Below are 14,255 nucleotides of genomic sequence, written 5' to 3' on the forward strand. Positions count from 1 at the left end.
AGGTTTAGTAACACTTCTCTGCGGTGCAGCATGTCACTCTTACAGGGAAATAAAATTTACATGCAGTCACAATTTTGTTGGGGGCCCAAACCCACATCCTTTCTAACAGTCTTAGTTTTCCTGTCATTGTTTTGTACCTTTCATAGTATGCATTCGTTAGGAGTACGTTTTCCTCAACAGTTCTTGCTTGAACTGCAAAAGAAATGAAAGGAGGTTTGCTCATATTACATTCTCAGGCCAAGGAGACTGCAAGGCCCATTCAAGCGAGGTGTGAGAGGCCTACCAGCTGCACACCCTGCAACAGCTTCAAGCTTCAGTTTTATCTATGGGCTTCGCACAGCTCCGGGGGGAGGGGGATGTAGGGATGATGTAAATGCCCAAGAGCTGCAATCTTCCCCGCCCTGGGAAACCGTGGAAGAACGTGCAGTTTAGGCAGCCAGTCTCTCCCTAACACGCAGCCCAGGGCCACAGGCCCCGGTAACCGACCCCCAAGCCTGGTGCACAACAATTGTTTCCTCCCTTCCCCGCCTTTTACATACAGTACACATACAAATACACACACGCAGCGCAGCCAGCAGGGGCGGGCCGGGCCCGACCACTCCGCCAGCCGCAGGGGGAACCTTCAGCCAGCCCAGATAATGTCTGCTCCCTTGTCTTCCTTGGTGTCGATCTTTCTCCCCAACGAAAAGCAATTGTTGTCCCAAGCAGAGACTGTTGGGTCTAGCATCCTCAAAAGCTCCGCTCTTAAGCGACAAAGCCCCGGAGGCGCTGCGTGCGCCCCCCCTGCCTGGGCGCGCAGTTGGTACAGCCCCACCGCTAGCGGGCGCCGAGCGGGAGCCGCGCGGGAGCGGCGCAGCGACGGCGGTGGCGGCAGCGGCGGCGGCGGCAGCGTTTCGGAGCCGTTGAGACGCCTCTGCGGCAGCTGGTGGCGCAGGTGGCTTGCGTGGACGCGGCCAGCGAGCGGCCAGCCGGCCCCGCAGCCTCCGCGCTCGCGGCCGCAGCAGGTGAGCGAGCGGCAGCGTCCCGCCCCGCCCCCCCCTCGGCGGCCTCTTTGCAGGCGGTAGCGGGGAAGTGGACGCGCGGCCCACCCGGGGGGCGCAGGGGAGGCCCCGGATGTGGGGAGCGGGCTCCGGAGGGCGGGAGGGGGGAGGTCGGCATCTTGTTTTCTGGGCGCTACGCCCCCTCCTCCCGGGGTCTTCAGCCCCGTGGAGAAAGCCCTGAGAACGATGGGGCGGGAGGAAGGGCTCTGTGCGGCCGAGCAGCATCCCCGGCTTCAGGTGCTGGTGGCGCCGCCGTCCGAGTGGACGCCCCCCCCCACCTCCCGGCCTGGAGAGCTCCTCCAGGGCTGCGGAGGCCGCGTTCCCGCGGCGGAGCGGCCCTCCTCCCTCCTTCTCCCCCTCCCCCTCCCCTTGCCGCCCCCACCCTCGCCGGCCCTGCCCCTCCCCCTCCGCGTGCGGCCCCTCCCTCCGGCTTTGCTGGATTTTTAACCGCCCTCCCCGGTGCCCCTCGCAGGCGTCGGGACAGCCCGAGGCACCTTCCGCCCGCCCGCCCACGCAGGACCCGGGGCTCGGGCCGCGCTCCCGCATCCCTTCGCCGCCCGGCCGCCCGCCCGCCCGCCCAGCTCCGGGCCTTAGGACCCCCCGGCTTCACACCAGAAACATGACTCGCGATTTCAAACCCGGAGACCTCATCTTCGCCAAGATGAAAGGTTATCCTCACTGGCCAGCTCGAGTAAGTGATTGGTAGCCTTCGCCCTGCTCGCCCGCCTTCCCCGGGCCTGCTTTCCTCACCTAGCCCCCCCCTTCCTTTCCGATGTCCATTTTTTTCTCCCTTGCTTTTCCTTGTTAGCGCCATTGGGAACCTGTGGGTTTTTTTTTTTTTTTAATGTTTTTCTTTTCCCCAGTAATCTCCCATGTGATTGTAAAATAAATAAATACATTGTAGATCTTAACTACATACCTGTGCAATTCCCTGTGGCTTGTTTGAGTCTGTGACAGGAACTCCTGGTAGGAAACATTTAGATGACATTCCAGTTCATGGTTCCATTGTAGGTGAAAGGACCCAAGGAGCAGTTTGTATGTTTAAAATTTAGTGAAACATCACCATTTCTTTAATTTTTTGAGTAAGATACAAAATACCCACAGAATCTAATGCAGGTGATCAATTCTTGAGCATCAGCTATGATTAAGTTGTTTTACACTTTTTGCTTACAAAAGGATTACAAAATTGCAGTTCATGAGACTTTCTGTATTTAGTTCAGGGAAAGGTCTTTTTTTTTTTTAAATCAATTTATGGTGGGATTCAGGTCTTCAGAACCCAGGAATATTGAGATCTATTAATTAGGTACAGTCAAAACCCTTTTTAAAAATATAACTGTGATGTTCCAAAGTTGTTTTATTTTCAAACTATTTGATACTTAATTTTCTTTAAAAAGACAGTTCTTAAAAATAAATCACAGTTCTAGTTATGGTACCTAGGAAGAGGAGGTGGGGGATAGAGAATCATGGAGTGAGAAGCTAAGTGTTTCCCAAGTATTAAAAGAGCACTTTGGGGGCTGGGAAGGTGGCTCAGTGGTAGAGCGCTTGCCTTGCATGCATGAGGCCCTGGGTTCAATTCCTCAGCACCACATAAGCAGAAAGAAAAAAGCCAGAAGTGGTAGAGCGCAAGCCTTGAGCTGAAATGCTGGGGGACAGCGCCCAGGCCCCGAGTTCAGGCCCCACGACCGGACCCCCACCCCCCAAAAAAAGATCACTTTGTTCCTTGATTTTGTTTCATATTTATATATTTTCATGAAAACAGTTTGTACAGTAGTGTGCCCAAATCTGCAGTATGTGGCTTGATGGACTTTTCCAATGTGCCTTGATCCCTTCTCCTTCCAGCTCTTTATCAATTTCAGTTTGTTTCCATTTTTCCCCTAGTCTACCTTTTCAGTAAAATCTTACTTGAATAATCGTTAATATAATAATCTTTTGGTATTTTAAGCTAGCAGTTCCCTTTAGGAAAATCTCTTTTGTATATGCTTTGAAACATATTGCAAGCTTCTTGAGAGTAGTAGCCCTAAACCAGCTTTAAAGGCTGGAGGTTCCCTCTAATATAATTTTGTATGGTTTTCTTTAAAGTTATCCTTATTTTGAGCTATCATAAAATCTGTTTATCTAATAACATCTGTATTTAGATTTCCATGCCAGATGGAAATGCTTTCAAAATTTTCTGTTCCAACTCATCCTTTCCACTCCCTTCAGTATGTTAGGTGGATAAGACAACTGAGTAAAATTATGTGGCCTTAGGAAGAGTATTTTCCTTCTCCATTTAATGAGCTGTTAATTGAGTTCGCTTGGATTGAAATGGCGAGTATTTTTGTGGTTTTTTTTTCTTTTTCTTTAAAACTAATCATTGCTTATACAGGAGTGAGAATTTATTGTTACATTTTCTACATGTTTACATTCCAATCAGTATCATTATTTTTCCTTTTGAATCAGTTGAGTTTGGTTTTAACGTATTGTGTCCAAATATACAAGTTCTTTTCGGTCTTTAATACAGATTGTAAAGTTTTGATATAGGGTTAAGATCTCAGCTATAAAGGTGACATTTTAATTTTGACTCTAGCATTTCCTTCCTTCCTTCCTTCCTTCCTTCCTTCCTTCCTTCCTTCCTTCCTTCCTTCCTTCCTTCCTTCCTTCCTTCCTTCCTTCCTTCCTTCCTTCCTTCTGTGTGTGCATGGGTGTGCACACTCGTGCTGGTTCTTAGGCTTGAACATGGGACCTGGGCACTGTCCTTGAGGTTTGTTTGTTTCTTTTGCTCAAGGCTAGTGCTTTACTACTTGAGCCACAGCTCCACTTAGGGCTTTTTTGTTGTTTAACTGGAGGTAGTCTTGTAGATTTTCCTGACTTGGCTGGCTTTGAACTGTGGTCCTCAGATCTCAGCCTTCTTAGTAGCTAAGATTACAGGTGTGGTGAGGCCATCAGCACTCAGCTTTCTTTCTCACTCCCCCCTCCCTCTCCTCCTCCCCCTCCTTTTTTTTTTTTGGTCCATAGCTGGGCTTGAACTTTGGGCTTGGGTGCTGTCCCTGCGCTCTTGAGCTCAAGGCAAGCGCTGCACCGCTTGAGCTGCAGCGCCACTTCCGGTTTTCTAGTGGTTTTATCTGAGATAAGAGTCTCACGGACTTTCCTGCCTGGGCTGGCTCTGAACCTCGATCCTCAGAGCTCAGCCTCCTGAGTAGCTAGGATTACAGGCCACTGGCGCCGGCACTAGTGGTAGTTTAAAAATAAGATTTTTTTTATTATTAAAGTGTTTTGTACAGGGGTTACCATTTCATAAGTAATGAGTACATTTCTGTTTTTGAACTTGTCACCTCTTCCTACTAGCAGTACTTTTGAAAATAACTTAAAATAATTGCCTAACATGTATTAAGCGTTTGAACAAACTCTTAAAGCTGTTGCTGTTTACTAGCAGAAAGAAGCGTATGAACCAACATAATAGTATAAGGATAGAGGGAACAAGTAGAGAAATTAAGGTTCTTAGAACTATTGGATGATGATTCTGTTATTGTCTGAAACCCTCATTATTATAGATTATGAGTCCAGATTTTCTATTCTGTAATGCTTACACAGATAGATACTAGGGTCAACTCTTGTATTTGCAGTCAACTTGTTTTCTTTTTTTGGGGGGGGGGTCCGGTTGTGGGGCCTGAACTCTGGGCCTGGGCGCTGTCCTTCAGCTCAAGGCTAGTACTCTACCACTTGAGCCACAGCACCACTTCCGGCTTTTTTCTTTTTGCTTATGTGGTGCTGAGGAATTGAACCCAGGGCCTCATGCATACAAGGCAAGTGCTCTACCACTGAGCCACCTTCCCAGCCCAGTCAACTTGTTTTCTAATTAAAATGTTTTGTATTTGTCCTCCTCCTCTCTGTGATTGGGACTCAGACCCTGGTAATCTGATACTTTTGCTCATTGGCTTAGTGCTCTACCACCTGAACCACAACTCCAACCCCATGTTTTTAAAATTTCAAATAGAAATGTTATTTAACTCTTGGAACATACTATTGCTTGGTGGCTTGAAAGATTGAAAACTAATAAAGGAACAGGTAACCCCATGTGATTCAGCCATACAATTGAAGGATGTTTTCATTATACATTTCAGAGTGGGAAGTGTTGCTTTAAACTTCTGTTAATGTCAGCTTTTACATTACTCTGTTTATGCTTTCTAGAATGTCATTTAGAATTGTGAAGTGGATTGACATTCTTTTTTTTAAATAAGTTTTTTTATTGAGAAGATACTGTACAGAGGGGCTACAATCACATGAGCAAGGTAATAAGTACATTTCTTATCAAGCATTGTTGCCTCCTCCTTTGTTTTCTCCTTCCTTCCCACCTCTACAACTATACTCCCTCCCCCACCCCAAATTGTAAAGTTCGTTTTTCTGTTTTTTTTGGGTCCGGTCATGGGGCCTGAACTCTGGGCCTGGGCGCTGTCCCTCAACTCTTCAGTTCAAGGCTAGCACTCTACCACTTGAGCCACAGCGCCACTTCTGGCTTCTTTTCTTTTTGCTTATGTGGTGCTGAGGAATCAAACCCAGGCCTCATGCATGCAAAGCAAGCACTCTACCACTGAGCCACCTTCCCAGCCCTTAAAGTTCGTTTTTCGACATAGCATCTTGTACATGTCATTGTTACAATGGGTCAGCCTGTATCCCTATTTTTTCCCTTCTGCTTCCCAAATTATACCAACATCAAATACAGTGAAAACGGGTTATACCGTGGGAGAGGGACATACAAAAAACAAAAAAATCATGTGGTACCTTATAAATATGTTACAAACAATAGCAAGAAAGAAAAAACCACTTGATTCCTTATCTGGGGGTTCATTTCATTTAACATCATCTTATTTGACCTTTTCTGCTTGTCTCTGATATATACTAGTTATAGCAAATAAGGGAAACCAATGGGACCTATGTTTCTTTGCACCTGGCTTACTTCACTTAATATAAGTTGTTGTTTTTTTTGGGTCCGGTTGTGGGGCCTGAACTATGGATGGGCCTGGGCGCTGTCCCTCAGCTCTTCAGCTCAAGGCTAGCACTCTACCACTTGAGCCACAGCGCCACTTCCGGCTTTTTTTTTTCTTTTTGCTTATGTGGTGCTGAGGAATCGAACCCAGGGCCTCATGCATGCAAGGCAAGCGCTCTACCACTGAGCCACCTTCCCAGCCCCTAATATAATTTTTTCCAAGTCTTTCCATTTCCTAACAAATGGGACAATGTCATTCTTTATGATAGAGGCATAGAATTCCATTTTATATATGCCACATTTTCTTGATCCATTCATTCATCTACTGAGGGGCATCTGGGTTGGTTCCATAGCTTATCTATGGTAAATAACGCTGCAATAAACATAGTTGGGCTGGTAGCTTTTGTATGGTCTTGTTTGTGATTATTTGAGTAAATGCCTAAAAGTGGGTCATAGGGGAGCTCTTCGTGGAGTCTTTTGAGAAATCTCCATAGTACTTTCCAACGTGGTTGAACAAGTTTACACTCCCACCAACTATGCAGTAGGGCTCCCTTCTGTCCACATCCCCTCCAGCATCTGTTGTTATTAGAGTTCTTGATTATAGCCATTCTAAATGGGGTGAGGTGGTATTTCAATGTTGTTTTGATTTGCATTTCTTCTATGGCTAGAGAGGTTGAGCATTTCTTCATGTGGATTTTGACATTCTTTATGTGAAATACTTGGAGTAAGATAAGTTTAAGAATTGAGAATTTGGGGATTTGAGGAAGTTAATGGTGGTACATATTCCATGTGTTTTGCTACTGCTAGCATGGCACATAACTTTCTGCAGAGAAATCATAGAAACATGACTGCGTAAAAGAAATGACCGAATTAGCTTTGGTTTTGCAACAAAGTGAGTTTGAAAAAGAAACACCTTTGTTTTATGGAACTTCTTAGGTTTCAGAGTTGGGAATAAGATTTGGAACCTGTAAAATGTCCAATTTTATATCTTCAGCTCTCTTGAATATGTTATCAACTTATTCAGATGTGTTGAAGTGTATATGACTGAAGATGGTAATTTTTTTTTAATGTTTCTTTTAGGTAGATGAAGTTCCTGATGGAGCTGTAAAACCACCTACAAACAAACTACCCATTTTCTTTTTTGGAACTCATGAGACGTAAGTCCTGTTAGCTTTTAGATGCAATTTAGAAGTTTCAGGATTGTGCATAAAATGAAAAAATAGAGATTAATTTAAAGAGGAATAGGAAAGAAATACAAAACTTTAAAATTGTGTTTGAACTTTAGAATAAATTTTCAAGCTGCCTCTTTGTGTTGAGGAAGCACTATGTATCTTTTACTTTTATTTTTTTATTTATTTTTCTTTTTTGGGTCCGGTCATGGGGCCTGAACTCTGGGCCTGGGCGCTGTCCCTCAGCTCTTCAGCTCAAGGCTAGCACTCTACCACATGAGCCACAGCACCACTTCCGGCTTTTTTCTTTTTGCTTATGTGGTGCTGAGGAATTGAACCCAGGGCCTCAGGCATGCAAGGCATGCGCTCTACCACTGAGCCACCTTCCCAGCCCCATTTTAAATAGTTTTTTTTTTTTTTTGGGTCCGGTCATGGGGCCTGAACTCGGGGCCTGGGCGCTGTCCCTCAGCTCTTCAGCTCAAGGCTAGCACTCTACCACTTGAGCCACAGCGCCACTTCCGGCTTTTTTCTTTCTTGGTTGGTCCGAGGGCAGTGGTGTTTACAACTAATTGATCACTACTTTTAGATAGTAAAGGTACTGTAGGTTTAATTTTGATTGTAGGTTTAATTTTCTTAATCAGGGAAGGAAGCAAAAGAATGGGGGAAAGTTTGTATGGGAAGTTTTTAGAGGACATTCAATATTTCTGTTCAGTAAAATTATATGGACTTTTTCCCCACTATTCTGGGATTTGAATTCAGTGTCCTGTACTTGGTAGGCAGGTGCTCTACCATTGAGTCATGCCTCTGGCCCAACTAAGTGATTTCTTTTTTTGTCAGTCATGGGGTTGAACTCTGGGCCTAAACACTGTCCCTGCGCTCTTCAGCTCAAGGCGAGCACTCTACCGCTTAAGCCACAGTGCCACTTCTGCTTTTCTAGTGGTTTATTGGAGATAAGAGTCTCATGGACTTTCCTGCCCGGGCTGGCTTTGAACCTGGCTTTGAACTGCGATCCTCAGATCTCAGCCTCCTGAGTAGCTAGGATTACAGGTGTGAGCCACCAGCTCCTGGCCCAACTAAGTGATTTCCATAAAGATTATCTTGTATCATGCTTTAGGCCTTAGGCTATATTGTATGAAATATGAGAAGATGAAATCTGGACAGTTCCTTTGAGTGTACTAGAGGCTTATGAGTAGTAGAGCCACTCCGATTTGTTCTACTGTCCCTAGTGGATATGGGCACAAACTGATTTGGTGAGACAATTTTAATTTTTCAAAAATTAGCTGAAAATTGAACTGTTACTTTTACATGCATAAGATTTTCTGGGAGCTATCTCATTGGTGTCCAATGATTATATTCCTATATACCTATCATTTAATAGCCTTCTAAGTACTATATAGTTTGACTGGTTTTGAACTTAAAATAATTTCTGTAGCTTAGGCTTGCTTATTTGGGATGAAGAGAAACAAAGCTTGGTATTCCTCTTCTAATTATAATTATATTCCTAGAAATGGCTACAATGACAATGTCTGATTTAATGTTTCTTAGCAACCAGCTTCCAGTTATTAATGTGTATGTGTGGTACTGAGGTTTGAACTCAGCCTTATGCTTACTAATCAGGTACTCTGCAATTATCCTTCAGCCCTTTTAAATTCTGGTGTAAGTACAATGCATATTTTTTTGGGGGGCGGGGGGGGGCCTGAATTCTGGGCCTGGGCGCTGTCCCTCAGCTCTTCAGCTCAAGGCTAGCACTCTACCACTTGAGCTACAGTGCCACTTCTGGATTTTTCTGCTTATGTGGTACTGAGGAATGGAACCCAGGGCCTCATGCATGCAAGGCAAGCGCTCTACCACTGAGCCACCTTCCCAGCCCAGTACAATGCATCTTGATGAATGTCAACCCTTTTGTTGAACTTCCTATTTTTTTTTGTTTTTTCTTTCCCAGTCTTGGTCTTGAACTCAAGGCCTGGGCACTGTGCCTGTGCTTCTTTTATTCAAGGCTAGTTCTCTACCTCTTGAGCCACAGCGCCACTTTCACCTTTTTCTGTTATGTGATACTGAGGAATCAGACCAAGGGCTTTATGCAAGCTAGGCAAACACTCTACCACTGAGCCACCTTTCCAACCCCCTTCCTAAGTTTCTTAAAATACAGTTTTGGTTTCAGAATTGGATTGGTACCATACTTAGTTTGTGTTGGGTTTAGATATACTCTCCATATAAAAATAAAATTTGGGGCTAGGAAGGTGGCTGAGTGGTAGAGTGCTTGCCTTGCATGCGTGAGGCCCTGGGTTTGATTCCTCTGCACCACATAAGCAGAAAAAAGCCAGAAGTGGGCTGTAGTTCAAGTGGTGGAGTGCTCAGCTCAGTGGTGGAGCACTAGCCTTGAGCTGAAAAGCTGAGGGACAGCACCCAGACCCAGAGTTCAAGCCCTATGACTGGCAATAAATAAATAAATACATAAATACATAAATTTTAGCTGGGTACTGGTGGCTCATGCTTGTAATCCTAGGTACTGGGGAGGCTGATACTTGAGGATCATAGTTCACAGCAAGCCAGATCATGAAAGTCCAATAAGACTCTTAGCTCCAATTAACCACCAAAAGCCTGGAGCTGGCGCTATAGCCAAAGTGATAGAGTGCTAGCCTTGAGCATAAAAGCTCAGGGACAGCACCTAGAACCTTAGTTTGAACCTTAGGACTCACATCCATACCATTTATATGTATGAAATTTTAAGGAAATAAGGAATTTCTGACCCCATGGTAGAGCAATTAAGTTTAATAGAGAAAGCAATCTAAAGAATTACTGCATTATGTGTTAGAATAAGGGTTTTCAGAGGGTGGTACTAGATTAGGTAGAGCATTTATCAGTGTTGTTGTTTTTTTTTTTGCTGGTTGTGGGGCTTGAACCAGGCCTGGGCGCTGTCCCTCAGCTCTTCAGCTAGCATTCTGCTTGAGCCATAGCACCACTTCTGTTTTTTTCTGTTTATGATGTGCTGAGGAATTGAACCCAGGGCCTCATGCATGCAAGGCAAGCACTCTACCACTGAGCCACCTTCCCAGCCCTGTTTTTTTTTTTGGGGGGGGGGGGTCCGGTCGTGGAGCTTGAACTCTGGGCCTGGACGCTGTCCCTCAGCTCTTCAGCTCAAGGCTAGCACTCTACCACTTGAGCCACAGCACCACTTCTGGTTTTTTTCTTTTTGCTTATGTGGAACCCAGGGCCTCATGCATGTAAGGCAAGCGCTCTACCACTGAGCCACCTTCCCAGCCCTTTTTTTTTTTTTTTTAAGAAACATTTCTTTTTTTGGGGGTGGGGGGGTCCAGTTGTGGGGCCTGAACTCTGGACCTGGGCGCTGCCCCTCAGCTCTTCAGCTCAAGGCTAGCGCTCTACCACTTGAGCCACAAGCGCCACTTCCGGCTTTTTCTTTCTTTTTTTTTTGCGTATGTGGTGCTGAGGAATCGAGCATTGCAAGGCAAGCGCTCTACCACTGAGCCACTTTTCCAGCCCCTAAAGAAACATTTCTTAGGGTTTATCCAAGACTTTCTTAGTCAGTCTGTAAGCTGTGGAGTTGAACAGTCTAACAAGCCTTGGAGATGATCCTGAGCCATACCAGATTTACAAATACTGTATAAAATGTAGTTGGCATTAGTTGAATTTTCTTTGGAGGGGAAGGGAGGCAGTTTTGGGGCTTGAACTCAGGGCCTGGGCAGTGTCCCTTAGCTTTTTTGTTTAAGACTAGCACCCTACAGTCACTAGAGCCACAGCGCTACTTCTTGCTTTTTGTTTATGTGGTACTGAGGAATCAAACCCAAGGCATCATGTCATGCTAGGCAAGCACTCTACCACTAAGCTACATTCCCAGCCTCCAATTTTTTATTTTTGTAACTTTAAAAAATTCTTTCTGAGTGGGCTTATAGTTTTATAGGGGACGTGTGTAGACCATTGTTACTTCTTTTTTTTTTTTAACAGTCTTGGAGATCCAATGAGATCCTAGTTCATACAAGGCAAGTGCTCCTTCAGTGAGCTAAAACCTCCAGCATTAGGTTACTATTTTAAATTTAAAAGTGACTATTCTTTCCCCAACATTAAAAAATGGAGAACTTTTATTTTCAATGCTGAAGATTAAACCTAGGGTCTTGAACTTGCTGGGCAGTGTTACCACCGAGAAGCATATGTAGCCCAAAGTCTATATTTAAATCACAACATTGTGTAACTAAACTTATTAGGTATTACTTGGTTAATTAGGTATTAAGATGGTTAAGGGGAAAAAAACGGAGGCTATTAATAATCAAGAAATTAAGGCCTGGGAAGGTGGCTCAGTGGTAGAGTCCTTGCATGCATGAGGCCCTTGGTTCCTCAGCACCACTTAAGCACCACATAAGCAAAAAAAGCTGGAAGTGGCGCTGTGGTTCAAATGGTAGAATGCTAGCCTTGAACTGAAGAGCTGAGTTCAGGCCCATGACTGACCAAAATAAAGGAAATTAAGATATATTCAAAGTTAAAAATACCTGTTTTAAGCTGGGTGCCGGTGGCTCACACCTGTAATCCTAGCTACTCAGGAGGCTGAGATCTGAGCATTGTGGTTCAAAGCCAGCCCAGGCAGGCAAGTCCGTGAAAAAAAATTTTTTTTTTTTGGGGGTCCGGTTCTGGGGCCTGAACTCTGGGCCTGGGCTCTGACTCTCAGCTCTTCAACTCAAGGCTAGTGTTCTGCCACTGGAGCCACAGTGTTACTCCAATTTTTTGCTGATTTATTGGAGATTAGAGTCTCATGGACTTTCTGGCCCTGGCTGGCTTTGAATCGTAATCCTTAGATCTCAGCCTCCTGAGTATCTAGGATTACAGGCGTGAGTCACGGGCACCCAGCTTGTCCTTTCTCCTTCTGCTGGTCGTCTTTCCCCAACATTCTACCTTTTACTGTCATAGCATCTATTTATTTATTGAGCCAAGCCTGGGCCTTGCACTCAGGGCTTGGGCACTGTCTCTGATTTTCTCTCTCTCTCTCTCTCTCTCTTTTTTTTTTTTTGCTCATGGCTTGTACTTTACCATTTGAGCTGTAGTTCCACTTCTGAATTTTTGGCAGTCAATTGTAAGTCTCATGGGCTTTTACCCATGATCCTAAGCTCTTACCCTCCCAACATGTTAGGATTACAGGTGTGTATCACTTATGCCTGACTTGTTATAAAATTTTAGTAAACATCCTTTTTAAGATTTCTGTTTCATATTTTGTAATTTTATAATAGGTAAATGAAGTGGCAAGGTAGAGTTGATAAGTTGAAAATGAAACGTTTTGTTTAGAAAATACTACTTAACAAAGATAAATAACTTGATCTTGATGTCCTTGTCTTTGATAGGCCTTCATATTTTGATTATGGCCCCTTTGGTTTGACTCAAAAGTTCTAAGTTTGTGGTGTCTTTGTGTGGGCTTTCTTATGGGCATCCATACTGTTCAGTAAAAAGGTAAAATCAGAGACATAACTGCTTTTCTATATATTTGTAAAAGAACTTCAATCCACATAAGTTTACTGTTAGATTTGGAATTTACTGCTTAATTTTCTCGTTGCTTTTAAAAAGCAAATAATAAAAGGAAAGTTCTACAATGTAATCACTGAAGAGAAAGAATAATATTTTTATATTTTAGAATTTCTAAACCTGTTGTGTTCTGATGTTTTTTTTCCTCTGAACTTTCACAATTTTTCTTCCTTCATTCCTTCCTCTCTCTCCCTTTCCTCTCTCCCTCCCCTCCCTTCTTTCCTTCCTCCCTTTCCTCCCTTCTTTCCTCCCTTTAATCTCTTTCTTGAGCTGGTACCGGCACTTGAACTCAGGGCCTAGGCATTTTCCTTTAGTGTTTTTGTTTTTGGTGCAAGGCTGGTGCTCTGCTACTTGAGCCACAGTTTCACTTCTACCTTTTTGATAGTTAATTGCAGATATTTCATGGCCTTTTCTGCTTGAGCTGGGTTCTAACCATGATCCTCAGATCTCAGCCTCCTGAATAGTGGGTTCCTGGCTTCACAATTTTTTTTGTATTTGCTATCAAAATGTAATTAGATTATATCCTATTTCCATTTTGCATATAAAACACTTTTTGTAGGCCATTTTCTTTTTTTTTTTTTTTTTTTTTTGTCGGTCGTGGGGCTTGAACTCTGGGCCTGGGCACTGTCCCTCAGCTCTTCAGCTCAAGGCGAGCGCTCTACCACTTGAGCTACAGCGCCACTTCCGGTTTTCTAGTGGTTTATTGGAGATAGGAGTCTCACGGTCTTTCCTGCCCGGGCTGGCTTTGAACCGCGATCCTCAGATCTCAGCCTCCTGAGTAGCTAGGATTACAGGCGTGAACCACCAGCGCCCGGCTTTGTAGGCCATTTTCTAAGAGAAAACCATAGCCACAGCCACCATAAGGTGTCCCTTGGTAACTAGTGGTGCGGTCTCTAGGCTAATTTATGTACTATTCAGGAATCTTAGGGGATTGTATCCCCATGGACAGTTCTTTTTTTCATAGCTTTGTTTTTGACTTACCAGTCTTGAACATATCCTTTACCCCACCTACACTTGGAATTGACTGTGAAAAACATTGAGCAGTATATTTACTGTTACAATATTTATTTTTTGTGTGTGTGTGCTGATGCTGAATTTTGAATTCAAGGTCTTACACTCTTGCTTGGCTTTTTCACTGGCCTGGTGTGTGCTACTACTTGAGCCATACTTCCAGGATTTTGCTTGTTAATCGGAGAGTCCCTTGGACTTTTCTGCTTGGCTGGCTTCAAACCAACATCCTCAGACTGAGTCTCCTGAGTAGCTAGATTACAGGCATGAGCCGCTGGTCCCAGACTCTTAAAATATTGCAGCCTCCTGGCTACTTAGGAGAACTGAGATCTGAGTATCTTGGTTTGAAGCCCAAAGAAAAGTGCTTGGGAATCCCAGTTAACCAGCAGAAAAGCAGATTGGAGTGTGTGACTCAAGTGATAGAACACCAGCTATGAGCAGAAAAAAGACAGCAAGAATATGAAGTCTTGCCTTGAGTTCAAGCCCTCACTATTGGCACAGAAAAAGTGCTCAAACAATAGATTGATAGATACATTTAGCAAAATGTATTAA

General features: G+C 44.2%; 1 protein-coding gene across 5 annotated transcripts in view; it reads left to right on the forward strand.

Moving 5' to 3' along the window:
- The first annotated feature begins 839 nt into the window (after positions 1-839).
- Positions 840-14,255, forward strand: part of Psip1 (PC4 and SFRS1 interacting protein 1) — a 46,447-nt gene continuing 33,031 nt past the window's right edge. For all 5 annotated transcript variants that reach the window (XM_042692888.1, XM_042692890.1, XM_042692891.1 and 2 more), the window contains exons 1-3: positions 840-1,004; positions 1,513-1,731; positions 7,084-7,160. In XM_042692888.1, the coding sequence (XP_042548822.1) occupies positions 1,660-1,731; positions 7,084-7,160 (149 nt within the window). In that variant the 5' untranslated portion in view covers positions 840-1,004; positions 1,513-1,659. The remainder of the gene's footprint in view (positions 1,005-1,512; positions 1,732-7,083; positions 7,161-14,255) is intronic.

The sequence above is a fragment of the Dipodomys spectabilis genome, unplaced genomic scaffold, assembly GCF_019054845.1.
Source record: "Dipodomys spectabilis isolate Male_0828 unplaced genomic scaffold, ASM1905484v1 ptg000158l, whole genome shotgun sequence".
NCBI classification, from domain to species: domain Eukaryota; kingdom Metazoa; phylum Chordata; class Mammalia; order Rodentia; family Heteromyidae; genus Dipodomys; species Dipodomys spectabilis.